The 21247-nt window shown below is 53.3% G+C and overlaps 1 protein-coding gene across 1 annotated transcript; it reads left to right on the top strand.

The window, feature by feature from the left end:
* Positions 1-634: 634 nt before the first annotated feature.
* Positions 635-19964, top strand: AHCY (adenosylhomocysteinase). Its single transcript, XM_062204057.1, has 10 exons — positions 635-775; positions 7192-7382; positions 8823-8898; positions 10297-10446; positions 11252-11364; positions 11793-12000; positions 12090-12177; positions 12277-12394; positions 17635-17829; positions 19077-19964. Exons 1-10 carry the CDS (start codon positions 748-750, stop codon positions 19206-19208), a joined length of 1299 nt encoding a protein of 432 aa, XP_062060041.1. The 5' UTR covers positions 635-747; the 3' UTR covers positions 19209-19964.
* Positions 19965-21247: the final 1283 nt, after the last annotated feature.

Here is a 21247-nt window from a genome sequence, read left to right as displayed (position 1 = left end):
TGGAGACACCCTAGTACTACAGGCAGCAAATACAAACCTGCGCAAAGTATATGCACGACTCTTAGGAACATAGTGCTCAGAGAAGAGCCAGTAGCAGAAAGGTAAGTGTGATAGGTACCACATATAAAGGTTTTAAACACCAAGCCTATGAATTTTTTTTTAATTTTTTATTTCATAAATTTGAATTTACAAAGTGCAACCTATGAATTGTTTTAATGCATAAAGAAATGCAGGCACACGTACTTACTCTCCGGGTGGTGACTGCGTGCGGCAGGGGAGGAGATTTGGGGTGTACCACACACGTGGCATACTGTGGCTCTGCCTAAAACCTGTGGGGGAGGTATCATTCCGCCCATTTTACAGGTGGGGAAATCGAAGCTCGAGAAAGGGAACTGGCTGGAAGTTCAGTTCCTCCTGATGTTGGCCCTGGGAGCACTGGCAGAACGAATGAAAGGAAGAATGGCCAGGTGTCCCTTGGGGACAGGTCGATCGCCAGCACTGGACAAAATTCAGAGTCCGGAGCAGGGATCGAAGTTCACTCCGGACACGCCCCCGTGCGTTGGGCCACGCCCCTGCAGGCTCAGCCCCAGCGGGACTCATGAATATGCAAAACGAGGAAGCTATTTAAAGGCGCCGGCGCCACGCGCAGGTTCCTGCCCCGCGCCGCCAGCCCAGTGCCTGGTTTCTGCTCTAGGCCTGGTCCCCTCTCCGCCCGTGTCCATCACCGCGTGCAGCAACGCCGCCAGAATGTCTGACAAACTGCCCTACAAAGTCGGTGAGTGCCAGGATTTGTGGTCAGCCGCAGGTGCTCTGCGCCGGCCGGGACTTCTCCTGGGCGGCGGCTACAAGGCCAGCCCGGGGTTTGTTGTGGGTGGCGGCTTCAGGGCCGACCCAAGGTGCCCAGGACCCCTTGGAATCGCAGGCTCGGCGCATTTCTGGCCGCGCGAGGCCGCCTGGGGGTTGGAGTCCTCGCGTCGCGGCGAGCGGGTCGCCTGAGGCGGCGGCGGACTACAAGTCCCGGCGTGCCCCGCGACGCCCAGGACCTCCGCGCGGGCTGCGGAGCCGCGAACTGGCGGCATGGTCGCCGGGAGGCGGCGGGGTGGGGAAACCGCCTGGCCGCGGTCTGGGACTGCGGGCACCTGCTGGAGTGCGCCGGGGCCGCGGATCGAGCCTGCTCGACCTGGCCGGTCCCTGGACAAGAGCCCGCCCCTTTCCTGGCCTCCTGCAGGGAAGGCGAGGGCGCTGGAGCTCCGAAGTGCGTGTGGAGGGGAGGCCTGGCCCAGCGAGCCGACCCTGGCAGTGGTCCGCACACGGGGAACCTTAGGCTACTCCGTCCGTGCCGTTCCTCCACCCAGGCGACAGGAGCAGGCATGCAGACAATCAGAGAAAATTTCGAGTCGTTAGAAAAGTCCTTCCTGGATTGTAGTGACGGTTAACGTTTGCTGAGCGTTTAACTGTGGGATTGGCACTACCTTCTAGGCTTATTCTAGAGTAACTCAGTGTTCTCAGGGCTCTCTGGGGTGGGGACTAATCTGCTTTTACAATGAGGATTCTGGGACATGGAGTAACGTGCAAACAGTTAAAGCTGTAGGTGGTGGAGCAGGATTCGAACCCAAGCCATCCAGACCTCTTAGGTGTCCCCTTTTCACCTTATGCACGGACTTGAGAAGGTTTTGCACCAAAATAAACTTATCTGAATTCAGTTTTCCATGGACTTTTGGAAGTCTCCTTATAGGAGTATGCACCTGGAACAGCCCTACTGAGTTCTCAGCAAAGTCTTGTTCAGGCTAGCTCAGCTTCAGCTGCCCGGCCGAAGGCGTGAGATGCTTATGGAGCACGTGCAGTGGGCCTGAAGAGTGATCTTCATAGAGGTGGACAGGAGCCTGTGACTCAAAGGAAAAAATAGGCCCTGAAAGGAAGTAACGTGGAAACTTTCTGTTAAAATGCTGTTCACCTGGTGTGGGGGATGAAACTGAGCCCAGAGAGGTCAAGTCAAGGTCACAGTAGTGGCAGAGCTGGAAGGGGGACTTGTCTTAGTGTGGAGAGAGATGGGTGGGTAAGGGTGGGGGCAGTGGAGTGTGGGTGGAGGTGAGGCTGGAGCTTGAGTAGGGACGGAGGGAGGACGCTGTTGAGTGGAGGGCTTGCGGTGGGCCAGACCCCGTCTCGTGGTGGCATCTTTTTTTTTTTTTTTTTGACAGGCAGAGTTAGACAGTGAGAGACAGAGAGAAAGGTCTTCCTTTTCCATTGGTTCACCCCCCAAATGGCCACTATCGCTGGCGCACTGCGCCAATCTGAAGCCAGGAGCCAGGTACTTCTCCTGGTCTCCCATGGGGTGCAGGGCCCAAGCACTTGGGCCATCCTCCACTGCCCTCCCGGGCCACAGCAGAGAGCTGGCCTGGAAGAGGAGCAACCGGGACAGATTCCAGCACCCCAACCGGGACTAGAACCCGGAGTGCCGGTGCCGCAGGCGGAGGATTAGCCTAGTGAGCTGTGGCGCCGGCCGTGGTGGCATCTTTAATCCTCAGAGCACAAAGCAAGCTTTGCCCTGATGCCCTCACTTTACAGATGAAGCAACTGGGGTATAGAGAGAGCCTTGGGGTTCCTGTTGGCTTGTCCTGGACAGGTGTACTGTGACTTCTGAAAGTCCTTTTCCCCCTGGGCATCAAGAGCCCCAGGGCTTGAAGTGCCAGCCCGTCCTGAGGGTCCCACGGCAGACTGAGGCCGGCACAGCTGCCACGCGGGCATTGTAGGAGTTATTTTTAGCTGGAGGGACAGGTGTTGGTAGAGGAGGTGGAGCTTCCCAGGACAAAACAGAACCCATTGTCCTCTTCCACCTGGCCGCTTCTAGGAGGGTCTTGAGAGGGTCTGCGCCCTGGACCAGCCTGGCTGTCAGTCCCTTCTCTGCCGTTCGCTGGCTGGGGGCCGCGGGAGCACACTTCTCTGGCCCTTTCCTCGCTGCTGAGTGCTGGGAGTTGGAATGGGCACAGACTTGTTTTGTTTTCTGCTTCTCTGTCTGGCACCAGCGCCTTTCGTGAATGTTCTGTCATTCAGTTCTAACATGCCGTTACCCATATGGTCAGTGCGCGTTTTCTAGGTCCTTCTCTGTGCCAGGCCCTGCTGGGCACTGGGGATACAAAGGTGACCCACGGACGAGAGTGGAACAGATGTGCATATAAATGTTATGTTGTTCCCCATTGCTGTGTGAGGAAGTCTGCTGGTGCCCTGTCTCCCCTGCCACTGCCCAGCTCTGGTCTCCCTCCTCACAGGTCTTCCTGGATTTCTTGTTCCATAGATCAGGGCAGCAGCCAGTGGGGTCTTTTCAGATGACAAAGCTGGCCTTTGATTTATTTTTTTAAAAGATTGACTTGGGGCTGGCACTGTGGTGTAATGGATAAAGCTGCTGCCTGCTGCATCCCATATGGGCACCGGTTCGAGACCTGGCTGCTCTACTTCCGATCCAGCTCTCTGCTCTGGCCTGGGAAAGCAGTGGAAGATGGCCCAAGTCCTTGGACCCCTGCACCCACTTTGGAGACCTGGAAGAAGCTCTGCTTCTGTCACTCTGCCTTTCAAGTAAAATAAGGGAACCTTTTTTTAAAAAAGTTATTTATTCAAAAGAATGACAGAGTCTTCCATCTGCTGGTTCTCTCTCCAAATGACTGCAACAGCCAGGCTGGACCAGGCCAAAGCAAGGAGTGAGGAACTCCATCCTGGTCTCTCACGTGGGTGACATGGACTCAGCACTTGAGTCACCATCTGCTGCTTCCCAGGCGCATTAGCGAAGAGTTGGATTGTAAGCGGAGCAGGCAGGGACTGAAGCGGCACTCTGATAATGTGATGCAGGCATCCCACATAGGGGCTGAACTCACTGTGCCCCAGCGCCCTCCACCTGCTTTCCACCTCCCTAACAGTGAAATACTGAAGTATCTTATTCCTTCTATTTGAGTCACCCTTGCCCACTCTCTGTCCCTCCAGCAGGAACATACCAATTGCTTTCCTGTTTCCAGCTCTTTTTGGGTACCTACTTTGTGCTGAGTACTTTAAAGGTACTTGGGGGAAAGCCTTCCAGGCTAAGAACTGCTTGGGTTAAATCCCTAAGGTGGGGATGAGTGTAGCTTTGTTGGGGGCAGTCAGGAAGTCCCCATCTGGTGTGGGGACAGGTGGAGGAGGGTTAAGCAATCAATCACAGGGTAGGGACTTGAAGGCCAAGTGAGGAATTAGGATTTTGTGGGATAAGGGAAGCCATTGGGGGTTTTAGTTTGCTTTGTTTATTTGCTTACTTTAGCAGAAGATAATTAATATTCTTAAAAGAATATTAATAATCTTAAGTTTTATGAATAATAATACCTTAAACATTTTTTCAAAGATTTATTTATTTACTTGAAAGTCAGAGTTACACAGAGAGAGTAGGAGAGGCAGAGAGAGATCTTCCATCTGCTGGTTCACTCCCTAATTGCCCACAGCAACCAAGGCTGGGCCAGGCCAGAGCCAGGAGCTTCTTCTGGGTCTCCCACATGGGTACAGGGGCCCAAGGACTTGGACCATCTTCCACTGTTTTGCCAGGCACATTAACAGGGAGCAGGATCAGATGTGGAGTAGCTGGGACTTGAACCAGGACCCATATGGGATGCCAGCGCTGCAGGCTGGGGCTTTAACCCGCTGTACTTCAGCGCTGGTCCCTACCTTAAACATTTAAAAGCTTCCCTCCTCTGGCTGCTGTGAGGAGTGGTGCGAGGGAGAAGGGGACCAGGGAAGATTGGCTTCAGTGATCCAAGCAAGAAGTGGCAGCTTAGATGAGGTGGTGGGTTGCAGCTGGATTGCTAATGAATTTAGGATGTTGAGCCAAGAATGTGCTGATGGAGGTGAAAGGGGAAAAGAGGAATCAAGACATCTTACAAGTGTTTGGCCAGAGTGGTTTCATTTCCTAAAATGGGAAGATCAGGGGAGTAAGAGGCAGGGGTGGGGTGACCAAGGAGTCATGAGGACTCAAACTCAACACATAGTAGATCCAATCGGACCTCCAAGTGGAGATGCAGAGTAGGCAGTTGGCTTACGTGAGTATCAAGCTCAGGAGAGAGGTTTGGGCAGGAGATAAACATGTAGAAGTCATTGTTGTAGCGAAGGTATTTAAAGCCTTGAGGCTGGATGAGCTCACCTGGCAAGAGTTTGAGAAGGAGCTGATGGAGACCTGAAGACTCCCAAACATCGGAGTCTGTTAGATGAAGAAGAAGCAGGAAGGTAGGAGACAGGCAGGCCGGCCGCAGAGCCAGGCAAAGAAAGGCTTTCAGGAAGGGGGCAGTCATTAGGTAAGTAAGGGTCAGGGTTCCTGGGAGAAACATGAACATAGTCGGTGCCCACTGGCTGTGGGATCAGGCTGGTCTTCGCACACCTTGAGGAGCAGTTTCGGTAGAATGTGAGGTCCTGAGTAGGTGAGAGGATGTAGGATCAAGGACAGTTGTGCGCTGTGACAGAAAGGAGTGCCCAGGCTGGTAGCTACGGACCAAGAGGACCTGTGTACTCCACAGAGGAAGAATGGCGCGGTTCTAAATTCTCAGTGCATTATGAAGTGAGGTTATCAGCCAATGGAGAAAGTATTGGATTTATGGGGAGAATAGAAAAGGAGAGTAAATTTACTAGAAAATATAATAGGATTGCTGCAAGTGCTATGTGTCCCTTCAGATTTGTGGTCTTAATAAATGAGACCTGTTTGGCGCTGTTGGCGATTTTTCTTTTGTTGGATTCAATGGCAGGTGCAGTGGAGGGTTGGAGTTTTGCTAGTGATCTCTCAGAGAAAGGGTGGAGGAGACAGACCTTGGAGTCTTAAACTGGGGAAGGAGGAAGTTGAGATCCTCAGCGGGTGTAGCGAGGGACGTACCTGCAATGGACATTGATGGGATTAGTGGGTTACAGGTTCTGACCCGACTGGCTGCGGCCTTGTTGGAGTTGGGCTCCAGAGGGAGAGAGTAGGGAAGGAGGGTCACGGCCAGAGCTGGCTGCTTGACCTCCAGATTTCCAAGGGAGAGCTATCACTGGTGAGGGTTTGCCAGGGTGGGAGCAGGACGTGGGAGTGTTCCCTCTGGTGGTGGGAGGAGTATTTCACTTCTAGCGTTGTTTAGATGCACTGTAGTTAATAGACTTGCTTAGTTTAATTAATAATTAAATTATTCATTCTCTCCCACCTGCCACCTCCTGGGATGGGTGGCAGTATCTGAGCTTCCCTAAAGATAAATCACCGGGAGTCCCAAGCCCCATCCCAGACTTACTGAATCTCATTTTCCAAGGGAGATTTGCAAGTCAGATTATTCCTGTTATCAGGGGAGCTTGTAAACACTGACCTGGGGAATGAGCCAGTGCAGTGGGAAAAGGGGGGAGATGATCAGAGAGGAGAGTACTGTGTTGAGATATTGAGAGCCCGTATTCTCCTTTCCTGCCTGAGAATTTGGGAAATTTGAGACATTTGGAATGATAATAGCACTGAATCCAGACGGTGTCGGTTAGTGTGAAAGTCAGGTGATAACTGACCTCTCCAATTCAGCAGTCACCTGCCAGTTACAGGCAGGAGGGGTCTGGGCCGTTCTGTGGGAAAGCCGAGAGCGCTCGCTTCCTGCACGGGGCAGGTAGGTGCCTGCTTGCAAAGGAAGCGGGAGCTGACCTGAGCATGCCTGATTTATTGTCTCACATCTGCTCAGCAAACTGCTCCCCCTCCCCTGGGGCAGAGAGGCCAGGAGTGTTAGTTACCCTGAGCTTCCTTCATGGAGAAAAAAGTAGGAGTGAGGAAGAAGCATTTTTTTCCATTTTCGGGGAGATCAAGAGCTGCATCAAGCCCGAGGTGTTGGATAATATTTGTGAATGTCGGATCGCCAGGAGTAATGACTTGGGGAGAGCCGCGAGCCACAGTCTTGGAGGAGTGAGGAGACATCAGTGGGCAGGGAGGGCAGCGGGAGGGGCAGTGTGCTGTTTTCTCTGTGTTGTGATTTTCAGGTACCTGTATGATCCCTTGATTAAGTGGGATCTCCCACAAGTCTGTAAGCTGCAGTTAGCCAGGGACCCTGCCCTGGCTCCACAAGTAACTTCTTGAATGGGTGAGAGAATGTGGTGATGGGCTGGGTTTTGCGTCGGAACGAGGATCTGGTCCTCACGCAGCAACAGTGGGAGGAGGCGGCTCATGAACTCCCACCCATCTTGTCCCTGCAGCGGACATTGGCCTGGCTGCGTGGGGACGCAAGGCCCTGGACATCGCCGAGAACGAGATGCCGGGCCTGATGCGCATGCGGGAGATGTACTCGGCCTCCAAGCCACTGAAGGGCGCCCGCATCGCCGGCTGCCTGCACATGACCGTGGAGACTGCCGTCCTCATTGAGACCCTTGTTGCCCTGGGCGCCGAGGTGAGCTCACTGCTGTGTGACTGCGGGCGAGTTCCCGGCTCGCTCTGGGTTCATCCAGGGAAGAACGTGTGGGCGTGGGAGACCTCGGGACCAGCGGGGGCTCCTCCCTGTCACTGGAGTTCTTTCCATCTTTGCCACCCTTTGAGGTGAATGTTCAGTAGGTTTTTCTCCCTGAGAAAGATAGCTTCTTTTTTAAAGATTTATTTATTTATTTGAAAGTCAGAGCTAAACAGAGAGAGAAGGAGAGGCAGAGAGAGGTCTTCCATCCACTGGTTCACTCTCCAGTTGGCCGTAACAGCTGGAGCTATGCCGATCCGAAGCCAGGAGCCAGGAGCTTCTTCTGGGCTTCCCACGTGGGTGCAGGGGCCCAAGGACTTGGGCCATCTTCTGCTGCTTTCCCAGGTCACAACAAAGAGCTGGATTGGAAGTGGAGCAGCCGGGACTCGAACTGGCGCCCATGTGGGATGCCAGCACTGAAGGCAGTGGCTTTACCTGCTGTGCCGCAGCGCCAGCCCCAAGATAGTTTGTTACCAAGCAAATGAGTATGAAATACACCCCAGGGTCCCATTTAGGGGTTGGCTCCAGTGTGCCTTCCTAGGGTCCTGTGCCTGCCCTGGATTCATGGCTCCAGAAGGATGGAGTGCTTTGGTTCAGCGTGGGTCATGTGTGACAACGATTGCCAGAAAGCTCTGCCAAAGGCTCAGTGTCAGGGAGCAAGGTGGTTTCTGAGAGAGTGGTCCACGGACCACTCAGCCCTTGGACCTCTTTTCTCCTTTGAACTTTCACTCTCTTGGTTGTTTGATTTTATGGCTTTAAATACTGTGTGCGCAGTGATGATCCCCAAATACATGCACCTGCTAGCCTGGACTTCTCCCTGGAGCTCCACTCAAATACCCAGGTGCTGATCCATCTCTACGTGGAAGTCCAGAACATAATTCAGGCTCAGTGTGTCCCGGCCAACCCGTGATGTTGTAACCCACACCGTCCCCCATGTTAGTAAAAGGAAACTGCAGCTTTTGAGGCTCTGAGTTCAAGAGCCAGGAGATTATCCCGAACTCCTCTCTTTCTCACCCTGACATCTAAACCCTAAGCAAGTCCTGTCAGCTCAGTCTTACAAAACATAGCAGGCTTGGACTGCTGCTCCTCACCTCCACTGCTACCCTTGTACTTCTTGTCCAGACTCTTCTATAACAGCTTCTGTAACTGTCTCCTTACTTCAGCCCTTTCCACACACCACTGGCGTGATATTTTAAAATCTGTCACATCTTGTCACTGCTCTGGCTCCCAGCCACTCACCCAGAGCCTCCGTCTTGTGGTCTCGGAGCTGGCTGGGCCTGTATACCAAGCTCCTCGTCCCAGGCTTTCTCCTACCCCCACCGAGTCACCCTGGTGCTTCTGAGCCCTCAGTGACCCGCAGCCCTGTTTGCCTGGCCCTTCTAGGTGCAGTGGTCCAGCTGCAACATCTTTTCCACCCAGGACCACGCAGCGGCTGCCATTGCCAAGGCCGGCATTCCAGGTGAGCCCTGCTTGCTGCTCAGGCGTGGGAATGCATGAAGGGACCCTGCTTTTCCCCGTTCGCGTGGCCAGCTCCTACAGCGGCTAGCCTGGTGACCCGTGGGAAAGCCTTCTGCGCCTCGCTGTCATGGGAAATGCTGTGGACAATGCTTGTTGACCGAACGCAAGCCATGTTACCAGGAAGGGCAGGATCCCGTGACTGGACACCACGTGGTGTGGAGGAGGGGAAGTTCCTGAAGCAAGGATGTGGGTCTGTTTCCAAAGAACTCAGGAGGGAAACGGGGCCCAGGGTCCACTGCCCAGATCTGGTACCTGACGCAGCCAGGGACCAGGACGAAAGAGGAAGGACTTTCTCACGAGCAGCAGGAAAAGTGGGCTCCTGTTTGGGCTTAGGGAGGGAGGGGTAAGAGCTGATGGTGGTTAAATAGGACATTCACGATTCCTTCCTAGCAGCCACGGGGCAGGGAGCGGGGAGAGCAGAAGGCAGGGGAGGATTTCTTCACAGGCTGACCAGGGCTGACCAGGCGTGTCCCTTACTCCTTAGCCTTGGCTGGCCTCCATGTCTCTCGTCTGGGAAGAGCTTTGTGTTCAAGACCATTGTCTGTTCTTGGTTGGGTTGGCTGGAGGGGCAGCTGCTCTGGCTGGTGTGCTTTGCTGCAGGGAGCTCCTGGGAGCCCCCCGCCTGTGTCCCGGGCCTACTGTGGGCTGGCAGTCAGTGGCCTTGCTCCTGGTACCTCCTCTAAAATGCCATGCTGAGGGACCCAGGCACGTGTCAGCCTCTGGGCTGTGCTAAGTGCTAATAATGGTGGTGCCTGCCTCACAGGGTTTCTATGAGGAAAAAGAAAATGGGGCACAAAGCAGTTAGAGAAGTTTCTGGCACAGGGAAAGCACTGCATGTATAGTGGCCGCTATTAGTAATCTTTTGGCCAGATGTTGCCCGAGGCTACCCACTGCCGAGGCCACTCGGCCTTCCCTGCCTTCCCATGTTGAACACAACTTGGATCCTGTCTCGTGGGTACCACTGAGTAGCAGGCATTGAGGGTGGAAGCCTTGGTCACTATGAGTTGCTGCCCCAGTCCCTGGGTCCCAGGCAGATTGGGATCAGACAGGAAAGAACTGTTTTCATAGGGGACTGTGCTTGGCCTCCATCCCACTTAATCCATGCTCTGGTGAGCCCAGCATACAGAGGAAGCTGAGGCTCAGAGAGGTGCAGTGATTTGCCCGTGATCACACAGCTGGTCAGATCTGTCTCCGACTTGGGTTCTTAGCACCGCTGAGACCTCAGAGAGGCCGGAGGTGGCTGGGGATAGAAGGAGATAGCACTAGCTCTGCCTGGGCGGTTCTCTGGAGCAGGTGCCGGTAGGGACGGACATGCCCCACTGTGCTACTCACCCTTCAGTGTATGCCTGGAAGGGCGAAACAGACGAGGAGTACCTGTGGTGCATCGAGCAGACGCTCTACTTTAAGGACGGGCCCCTCAACATGATCCTGGACGATGGCGGTGACCTCACCAACCTCATCCACACCAAGTACCCACAGCTCCTGTCAGGTGAGCCAGGCTGGTGCTGGAGGCCTGGACGGGGCCTGCTGCCGCCTACGAAGGCAGCAGGCCTGGCAGGACTCCCGGTGCCTTGAGCAGCAGAGTCTGTGGAGGACGGGAGGATACCAGGCTCCTGCGGGCATGCTGTGGCCTGGCCTCCTGACGTCCAGTGGTGGGGCTGGGGCAGCTGGGATGCTTGCCCTAGGGCAGCCAGAGGGCGGGGACAGGGTGGTGGGGGTGGAATAACTGGGAAGAAGCCAGCTTTATTAAAAGCAGGCTGGGGATGAGAGAAGAGTGCAAAAGCCCTGAGGCAGGACAGGGTTGACTGCGCAGGAAACTGAAATGAAGCCAGCGTGGCTACAATGAATGAAGGGCGCCTTCCCCGGGGAGGTTCTAAGATGCGCTGGGAGCTTTAGTGAAGGCCAGAGGTGACCTAGGCAGCTAAGAGAAAAGAGTCTGACTTGACCCTGAGAGCAAAGGGAAGTACTTGGGAGGTTTTGGAGATATATGTGTTACAGACAGCTGCTACAGGGAGGCTGGGAGACCACGTGAGAGAGAGTGGTGGCAGGGACCAGGCAGTGGCAGTGAGAGTGGAGCGGGTGGGAGTTAGGAGGTAGGGTCTGGAGGCTGTGATGGGTTCCCTGCCGGAAGGCATCAGGTGACTGCTCCCTCCTGCTGGTCTGGGTGACCGGGTGGACCGCGCTGTCGTTCACTGTAATGGGAACCTAGAGAGAGGAGTGATGTTAGGAGGCAAAGAGGAGGAGTTGGGGTGAGCTCAGGTGGGGCCTTTCTGAGCCTCATCCTTCTCATTCAGGCATCAGGGGCATCTCTGAGGAGACCACGACCGGGGTTCACAACCTCTACAAGATGATGGCCAATGGGGTCCTGAAGGTGCCTGCAATCAATGTCAATGACTCGGTCACCAAGGTGAGCCCTCGGGGCAGTGCCAGGACCGGCTGCTGGTTGTCGGTTCAAGAGGAGACTGCTGGAGAGGGAGTGGGGGGGTCTGGGGGGGCTACAGACAGAGTACATTAAGTAATAGTGCATTAAGGCAGAGAGAACGGCACAGGGGGCCTCAGAGCTGGGTTTCAAGAGCTTTGTGGCTTTGGGTATCAAGAGCATTAAGTCAAGTCAATTCTTCGGGCAATCTCCCAGTCATTATCCCCAGAAAGTCCTCTAGACTCTCTGAGAAAGACTGAGGAGAAAGTCTTGGAGCTGAGCGGGGGAGGGGCCTGCAGGGGCATCGGCTGCTGGGGAGGGGTCACAGGTTGAGGTGCCGGGTGTCCTGTGAAGCAGAGGCTGGAGTCGACCTGGCTCGCTTTTCCTCGCTCAGTCCTGCCCCTCTCTCCTTTCAGAGCAAATTTGACAACCTCTATGGCTGCCGGGAGTCCCTCATTGATGGCATCAAGCGGGCTACGGATGTGATGATCGCAGGCAAGGTGGCGGTGGTCGCAGGCTATGGCGACGTGGGCAAGGGCTGTGCCCAGGCCCTCAGGGGCTTTGGGGCCCGTGTCATCATCACCGAGATCGACCCCATCAACGCACTGCAGGCTGCCATGGAGGGTACGGTAGGGTGAGGGTTGGTTCTCAGCTGCAGGGGCCAGAGGAGGGGCAAGGCCACGCCAGATAACCCATGGCCACTGTGTGCACAGGCTACGAGGTGACCACCATGGATGAAGCCTGCAAGGAGGGCAACATCTTTGTCACTACCACCGGCTGTGTGGACATCATCCTTGGGCGGTAGGTACCAAGCGGGGGCCCTGGCGGGGGCGGGGAAGGGACAGGCTTGGCGCTGCTCTTTGCCCTAATGAGCCTCCACGGGCTCGTGCTCCTGCGCAGGCACTTTGAGCAGATGAAGGATGATGCCATCGTGTGTAACATAGGACACTTCGATGTGGAGATTGACGTCAAGTGGCTCAACGAGAACGCAGTGGAGAAGGTGAACATCAAGCCCCAGGTGAGAAGCCCCAGCCCCGCCGGCAGGGTAGCAAGTAGAGGGCTGAGGGGGGCCGGCTCCTGGGCTGCCCCCAAGGAGGCTGTCGCGACCTGGCAGGAGAATGAGGGGCAGAGGGCCTGGTTTCGGGGGCAGCCAGGCGGCCGGCTTGCTGGAGGTGCTGAGGGGCAGAGGGCCTGGTTTCGGGGGCAGCCAGGCGGCCGGCTTGCTGGAGGTGCTGAGGGGCAGAGGGCCTGGTTTCGGGGGCAGCCAGGCGGCCGGCTTGCTGGAGGCGCTGCAGAGGTTCGGGTAAGTGGTAAGGCTGCTGTTTTGGAAGGAGCCCTCTAGCTGCTATATGGAGAATGGAAATGGGAGGGGAAGGGGGAGAGAGGCTTTAGAGGATGTTCTCGTACCCCCGCAGGGAGCAATGGCAGCCTCCACTCGGAGGGTGTCAGGGATGGACAAGACCATGTGGGGCCAGGATGAGTGAAGAATTGGAAAGGATGCTGGGTTTCTGGAGTCAATTACTGTGTGAAAAGTAGGATCCTTGGGGCCAGCGCTGTGGCATAGTGGGTAAAGCCACTGCCTGCAGTGCCGGCATCCCATATGGCACCGGTTCGGGTCCTGGCTGCTCCACTTCCGATCCAGCTCTCTGCTGTGGCCTGGGAAAGCAGTAGAAGATGGCCCAAGTCCTTGGGCTCCTGCACCCACGTGGGAGATTTGGAAAAAGCTCCTGGCTTTGGATCGGCACAGCTCCGGCCGTTGCGGCCAATTGAGGGGTGAACCGGTGGATGGAGGGCCTCTCTCTCTCTCTCTCTCTCTCTCTGCCTCTCCTTCTCTCTGCGTAACTCTGATTTTCAAATAAATAAATTAATTTAAAAAAAAAAAGATGCATAGGCCGGCGCCGCGGCTCAGTAGGCTAATCCTCCGCCTTGCGGTGCCGGCACACCGGGTTCTAGTCCCAGTTGGGGCGCCGGATTCTGTCCCGGTTGCCCCTCTTCCAGTCCAGCTCTCTGCTGTGGCCCGGGAGTGCAGTGGAGGATGGCCCAAGTCCTTGGGCCCTGCACCCACATGGGAGACCAGGAGAAGCACCTGGCTCCTGCTTCAGATTAGCGCGGTACACTGGCTGCAGTGTGCTGGCTGCGGCGGCCATTGGAAGGTGAACCAACGGCAAAGGAAGACCTTTCTCTCTGTCTTTCTCTCTCACTGTCCACTCTGCCTGTCCAAAAAAAAAAAAGATGCAAAAGCAAGCGATAAAATTGCCATTTGGACGTTAAAAAAAAAAAAAAGAAAAGTAGGATCATAGTTTCTGAGCTGGTGAAAGAACAGGTTTGCAGGGGGTTTGAAAGATGAGTTGGGGTATGTGACATTTTATTTGGATCATATTTAGTGTGTGTGTGTATGTGTGTGTGTGTTTCTTTGGTATTAAAATATGTTTCTGGAAAGTTTTTGGTTTGAAGTATCAAGTACCCTGATTCTAAGTGTACCTTTTTGTTTTATTAGATGAGAGACAGGGAGAGATGGACAGATAAACAAAGAAAGTACTCTTATCAGCTGGTTAACTCCCCCAATACTCTCACTGGCAGGGGCTGGGCTAGGTTGAAGTAGGAGTTGGGAATTCAATCCAGGTCTCTCACATGGGTGGCAGGAACCCAACCACTTGAGCCATGATGGCTATCTCCCTGGATCTGATTAGCAGGAAGAAGAAATTAGGAGATGGAGCCGGGAATCGAACCAGGGTACTCCAATATGAGACACGGACTTCCCAGCTGGCATCTTCACAGCTAGGCTAATTGCCCACCCCTAGTCAAACTCTTTGGGCAATCTCTTAGCAAATTGATCCCCAGGAGATAGTTAAATACATGTATGAAAATGTTTATCATATTGAAAATTTGTGTTTTATTTTGTGTGTTTATTCATTTTATTTTTGTGTGTTTATTCATTCGAAAGGCAGAGGAGAGGCAGAGAGGGAGTTCCCATCTTTGCAGTTGCCTGAAAGGCCAGGAGGCCTAAGCTAGAGGGAACTCAGCCCGGGTGTCCCATGTAGGTGGCAGGAACCCAACTATACCGCTGCCTCCTTCAGGGTGTGCATTAGCAGGAAGCTGGGATCAGGAGCAGAGCTGGGGATGGGACCCAGGCATCCTAACTGATGTCTTACCACTAGGCCAAATGTCTGCTGCCTTTTTTTTTTTTTTTTTTTTTAAGGGAAAAGAACTCACTTAGTGTGGGATCCTTCGAGTTGGTGCCTATGCTGTCTTTGAGATGTTGGGTTCCTCATTCTTTCTCCCTCGAAGACTTGCTATTCCTCACAGCACAGGGTGGTGACAAATGCTGCTCTGCCCTGAAAGGCAGCTAGACGTTCTGCAAAGGCATCACAGGGCTATGTTGCCCCTCCAAAGCTGGACTCTGTCTTCACCCTTGGAATCCTTGACATTCTAGAGAGCTGGCATTGTGGCATAGCAGGTTATGCATCCTATACAGGCATTAGTTCCAGTCCTGGCTGCTTCACTTCTTTTTTATTTTATTTTTTTATTTGACAGAGTTAGACAGTGAGAGAGAGACAGAGAGAAAGGTCTTCCTTCCCGTTGGTTCACCCCACAAATGGCCGGAGCTACGCTGATCTGAAGCCAGGAGCCAGGTGCTTCTCCTGGTCTCCCATGCGGGTGCAGAGCCCAAGCACTTGGGCCATCCTCCACTGCCCTTCCGGGCCACAGCAGAGAGCTGGACTGGAAGAGGAACAGCCGGGACTAGAACCCGGCGCCCATACAGGATGCCAGCATCGCAGGTGGAAGATTAACCAAGTGAGCCACGGCGCCGGCCCCTGCTTCACTTCCTATCCAGCTCTCTGTTAATGTGCCTGGCAGAGCAACAGATGATGGGCAAGCGCTTTGGCCCCTGCCACCCATGTGGGAGTCCTGGATGGAACTCCAGGCTCCTGGCTGCCTAACCCTGGCCATTGCAGCCCTTTGGGAAGTGAACCAGCAGATGGAAGATAACTCTCTCTACCTCTCCCTTGCTCTGTAATTCTGCCTTTCAAATAAATAAATCTTAAAAAAAGAATCTTTGACTGTCGTGCTAGCCTTCTTCCAGTTTCATCTCTTTTGTGTTCTCTCAAGGCCTTGTGCACTCAGGCTGTCCTGGGCCACTGTCTGATCCACACAGCTCCTGCTTCTGGTCGCCTGGCTGGATGGCTGCTTTTGTTTGGAACAGAGCAAATGCCCTTTCTTTGCCTTAGCTCAAGGGACCCCCTTCTTAGCCAGCTCCTCAGGCAGAGGGCAGTGCCCACACGTTTCCTAGAGACTCCTCCACAGCAGTACCAGGAGGCAGTCCAGGGTGCTGTGTCCCTGCAAGGGGCTTGGTTCAGATGCAGGATAGTGGATGCTGAGTGACGGAATGCACGCTTGACGGGCACCAGAGACCAGCTGTTGCACTCTTGGAGTAGCCAGCAAACCTGGGCTTTGGGGGCAATGTTTGGGAGGCAGTGTGAGAGAGGGGGCATTGCAAGTGAAAGGAGGGAGAGGAAGAGAAAGCAAATTTTCTGTTTAAGGCAGCTGGGAGAGATGGAGGCACTGAGGCTGGGGATTTCCACTTCAGACTCACACACTGAACCAGGAGTTCTCAACGTCGGCAGATCACCTGGGAACTGTATCTGAACATTATCTCTGGGAGGGAAGGAGGGAGTCCAGGGTATCCTCACTGTTTTAAAGCTCCCAAGTTGATTCCGGTGTGCAGTGAGTGCCATTGCATTATATTTTTTATTAATCTTTACTAAACTGAATTTGACTTTTATAAGATTTATTTATTTATTATTATTATTTTTTTATTCGACAGAGTTATAGACAGTGAGAGAGACAGAGAGAAAGGTATTCTTTCCGTTGGTTCACTCCCCAAATAGCCACTATGGCCGGTGCTGCACCGATCCGAAGCCAGGAGCCAGGTGCTTCTTCCTGGTCTCCCATGCGGGTGCAGAGCCCAAGCACTTGGGCCATCCTCCACTGCCCTCCTGGGCCACAGCAGAGAGCTGGCCTGGAAGAGGAGCGGCCGGGACTAGAATCTGGCACCCATATGAGATGCCAGCGCTGCAGGCAGAGTATTAACCAAGTGAGCCACAGCACTGGCCCCAAGATTTATTTATTTATTTGAAAGCTAGAGTTAGAGAGAGAGGAAGGGAGAGACACAAAGAGAGATCTTCCATCCATTAGTTCACTCCCCAAATGGCCGCGACAGCCAGAGCAAGGCTAGGCCAAAGCCAGGAACCAGGAGCTTCTTCTGGGTCTCCCACACGGTTGCAGGGGCCCAAGCACTTGGGCCATCTTCTGCTGCTTTCCCAGGCCATTAGCAGGGAGCTGGTCAGAAGTGGAAAAGCTGAGACTCAAACCAGTGCCCATATGGTTTAACCAGTGCCCATAGAGGTTTAACCTATGCCACAATGCCACATTCATCTTTTTTATGGTGACTGAGAACATGGGGTTTTTCTCAGCCCATCCAGGCTAAAGTTGCAACCACTTCTTAGTGTGCAGCTCTGGGTGAGTGACTTAACCGTGTAAACTTCAGTTTATCTGTGAAATGAGGAAGATGGTAGTACTTAAATGATGTGGTTATCTTTGTTATTAAATGTGATGATTATATAGGCAGGACTTGGCAATGATGCCTGTAACAACATTAACTCCTACTTTTCTTTTCTTTTTTTTTTTTTTTTTAATTTGACAGGTAGAGTTATAGACAGTGAGAGAGAGAGACAGAGAGAAAGGTCTTCCTTCTGTTGGTTCACTCCCCTAATGGCCGCCTTGGCCGGCGCTGCGCCAATCTGAAGCCAGAAGCCGGTCTTCCTCCCAGTCTCCCATGCGGGTGCAGGGACCCAAGCACTTGGGCCATCCTCCACTGCCTTCCCGGGCCACAGCAGAGAGCTGGACTGGAAGAGGAAGAAACCGGGACTAGAACCCGGGGTGCCGGCGCCGCAGGTGGAGGATTAGCCAAGTGAGCCACGGCGCCGACCAACATTAACTACTACTTAACCAAGTACCCAGTATGAGCCAAGGGCTCTACATGTGAGATCTGCAGCTCAGACTGGCTTATTAAATATTGGCAATTATTAGTCACTGTTATTGTCATTACTACCCCTGTGCTGGAGGTTGTTCTTGGGCAACCCAGGCCCTTCCTCATGGGCATTGTTGGAGGCCTGTTGGACAGAGGGTTGGGTAAGCAGAGGTCAGCTATGGGAGCAGTGTCCTGCCAGCCCTGATCGCAGCTCTGGCCTCTTGCAGGTGGACCGCTATTGGCTGAAGAATGGGCGCCGCATCATCCTGCTTGCCGAGGGCCGGCTGGTCAACCTGGGTTGTGCCATGGGCCACCCCAGCTTCGTGATGAGCAACTCCTTCACAAACCAGGTGCTGGCACAGATTGAGCTGTGGACCCACCCTGACAAGTATGCTGTTGGTGTTCACTTCCTGCCCAAGAAGGTGAGTTCTCACTTGCACTGCAAGCCAAGGGTCACGTGTCCAGCCCTGGCGTCTCCACATGGTGCTTGCAGGTGCTTATTACGAAGTGCTTGGCAGTGGGCATCATGAGGTCTTCTGTATTGCCAAACTCATTCCTTACGTTAGACAGAAGAGGAAACCGAGGCCCACATAGGGAACGATTCCCCAGAACACTGGGTGGTGAGAACAGAGGCTGTGGAGTGAGACGCACCCAAGTGTGAGTCTCAGCTGCACCACTGAGAGGCTGTTTAACCCAGGCGAGGTATTCACTGCTACCCCTCTACTTCCTCACGTGTAAAAGTGAGGCAACGGTACCTCCCTCTAGCATTGTGACAGTCTCCTTAGACTGGGGTCACAAACCCATGTGCCTGAAGGAGTTGGGCAAGTGAACGCGTGAAGCAGGCTGAGTGGTAGCGGAGGACCTGAGCAGCACACGCCCCAGGTAAAGGGGTGGCCCTCGCTCATTTGCCACTGTTCCGGAACCTAGTCCCATGGGGTTAGGTTGGTCTTTGAAGAGAAGCCAGATTTGCCTTGTCTAACCCCAGCGTCTGTCCTCTTTGGTTTCTGCTCTGTGTCTTCAGAGCTGCCCTGGAGACCATCAGCTGGGCTATCTGAGATGTGTTTTGGGGCCTTGGAGACAGATGGACCTTACACCTTGTCTCCAAAGTCACACACTACCCCTCTGTTTTACTTTGCTTATCAGAAGCGAGGCACTCCAGGAATGCAGAATTAGGCTGTACCTCTTGAAGGAAGAAGCATCCAGGAATTTATGAATTAGTCAATCAAAAAGAGCCAATGTAATAAAAAGAATTCTTATCCGCTACCGAATGGTGAAATCTCAGATTCAGACACTGAATCCAGGATTCAGTCGACAGTTCTGTCTCTTGGTTTTTTTCTTGCATTCACTTCACTTATGAAGTACACTTGCCACTGAGACTGATACCATCTCTGCTTAGAATCCTAATGGGATTGGAGCCCCCTGTCCCTACCTATCCATTGACAAGTTCCGTAGAAGCATTTTGATCAGCTGTTTGGGTTGGTGGAGGATGAGGAGATGTAGTTGATGGTCCTGATAAGTCTACTTGGCATGATACCCTCTTGAGGGACTAGAATGAGATAATGAGTGACCAGCTGTCCCAAAAGAGAATTTCTGCTTCCGTTGGTGGCTGGATGCAGGTAAGGGGGTCTAGAGCGTGGTACTAACTCCAGGTTTGCCTGTGTCTCCACAGCTGGACGAGGCAGTGGCTGAAGCCCACCTGAGCAAGCTGAATGTGAAGCTGACCAAGCTGACTGAGAAGCAGGCGCAGTACCTGGGCATGTCCCGTGATGGCCCTTTCAAGCCTGATCACTACCGCTACTGAGAGCCAAGCCTATCTTTCACCTTCCAGTGCCCAGGCCCTACCTCTCCTCCCCAAGAGCAAGTGGCACCACCTTTGCAATTGGATTTTCAGTGATGTCCCCTTTTTGAGTCACTGGGGCCACTCAGTCTTTGGCCTCCTCATTCCTCGTATTCCAGGTGTGACACAGGGAACTACGAGGGCCCTATTCAAGCCCTGGTCACGCTGGAGGTACAAGGGAGACATCTATGGGGAACCATGAGCCCAGGGAACCCAGAAGTCTTAGAACTGCTAGGTCAGTCCTTTCTTAGGCAGGAAGTTGGTAGCGGTGTCACAAAGCCCATGCACTTTACCAGATAGGCCTTCCCCTGGCCTATAGTGTTAGACCCATGTGCTTGGTTTACAGGTCCGCTGGTTCCTCAGCCCGTGGTGGAAGAGGAGGAGTGCTATCAGAGGGCAAGGAGGAACTGTTGAAGCTTGAATGTTTCTGAGAGCCTGGCTTAGTGCTGGGCCTTCTCAAAACCCTCAGAACAATGAGTGAGGTTAGTCCTTATTAGTCCTGTTAGTCCTCATTTTACAGGGGTTAAAGTAACCTCTATATGAGACAGCCAGAGGTTGAGAGGGGCCAGAAAAAGCAGGCATAGATCTGCCATCACTTTGTAATATGGTGGTTTCTATCACAACCTTGGGTCAAATTTGGCTTATAATGTTTATATAATATTTAGAGTGTTAAAAGAAAGCAGGAAGGTGGGTTAATAAACATTCTGGTGCCTAAAAGAATTTTGAGATTTTATTGTATAAAAAATCCATTACCAACAGTGCATGGGGGTTGTAGCCATGTACTGAGGAAGCAGTGACAAGGTAAAGGGTTGTTGATAGTGCGGGAAAGGGCTGCAGGCACGTATTTAGGCTTCAGATGAGTGTCTTACAAATAACCTATTTAAAAATATTTGTCTCTTATTATTTGAGAGGCAGAGAAAGAGTGCTCCCGTCTTGGTTTACTCCCCAAATGTCCTCAATGCCAGAAACTCAGTCCAAGACTCTCACATAGGTAGCAGGGACCTAATTCCTTGCCATCACCATGGCTTCTCAGCATCTCTGTTACCAAGAAGCTGGAGTCAGGAGCTAGAGCTGGTATCCAGTCCAGGTACTCCAATATGGGACATGAGTATCTTTTTTTTTTTTTTTTTTAATTTTTGACAGGCAGAGTGGACAGTAGAGGGAGACAGAGAGAAAGGTCTTCCTTTTTGCCGTTGGTTCACCCTCCAATGGCCACCGCGGTAGGCTCGCTGTGGCCGGCGCACCACGCTGTTCCGATGGCAGGAGCCAGGTGCTTCTCCTGGTCTCCCATGGGGTGCAGGGCCCAAGCACTTGGGCCATCCTCCACTGCACTCCCTGGCCACAGCAGAGAGCTGGCCTGGAAGAGGGGCAACTGGGACAGGATCTGTGCCCCGACCGGGACTAGAACCCGGTGTGCCGGCGCCGCAAGGCAGAGGATTAGCCTACTGAGCCACGGCGCCTGCTGGGACATGAGTATCTTAAGCAGCATCTTAATTGCTAAACACCTGCCCCTAAATAACTTTTTTTTTTTTTTGACAGGCAGAGTTAGTGAGAGAGAGAGAGGCAGAGAGAAATGTCTTCCTTTTCCATTGGTTCATCCCCCTAAATGGCCACTACGGCTGGCGCGCTGTGCCGATCTGAAGCCAGGAGCCAGGTGCTTCCTTCTGGTCTCCCATGCGGGTGCAGGGCCCAAGCATTTGGGCCATCCTCTACTGCCTTCCCGGGCCACAGCAGAGAGCTGGACTGGAAGAGGGGCAACCGGGACAGAATCCGGCGCCCCAACCGGGACTAGAACCCAGGGTACTGGTACCATAGGTGGAGGATTAGCCAAGTGAGCCGCGGCGTTGGCCAATAACTTGTTTTTAACCCAATCTCAGTCTATAATTTAATGGAGTGAGTTTAACCAATTTATAATTATTGTAATCACCCTGTATGTATTTCTTCTGCCTAAATTTTTTTAAAGATGTGTTTATATATTTGAAAAGGCAGAGTGACTGAGAAGG

Source organism: Lepus europaeus, chromosome 10 (genome assembly GCF_033115175.1).
Source record: "Lepus europaeus isolate LE1 chromosome 10, mLepTim1.pri, whole genome shotgun sequence".
Lineage (NCBI taxonomy): Eukaryota > Metazoa > Chordata > Mammalia > Lagomorpha > Leporidae > Lepus > Lepus europaeus.
The sequence above is the reverse complement of the archived record's forward strand: the minus strand, read 5'-3'. Positions and strand labels throughout refer to the sequence as shown.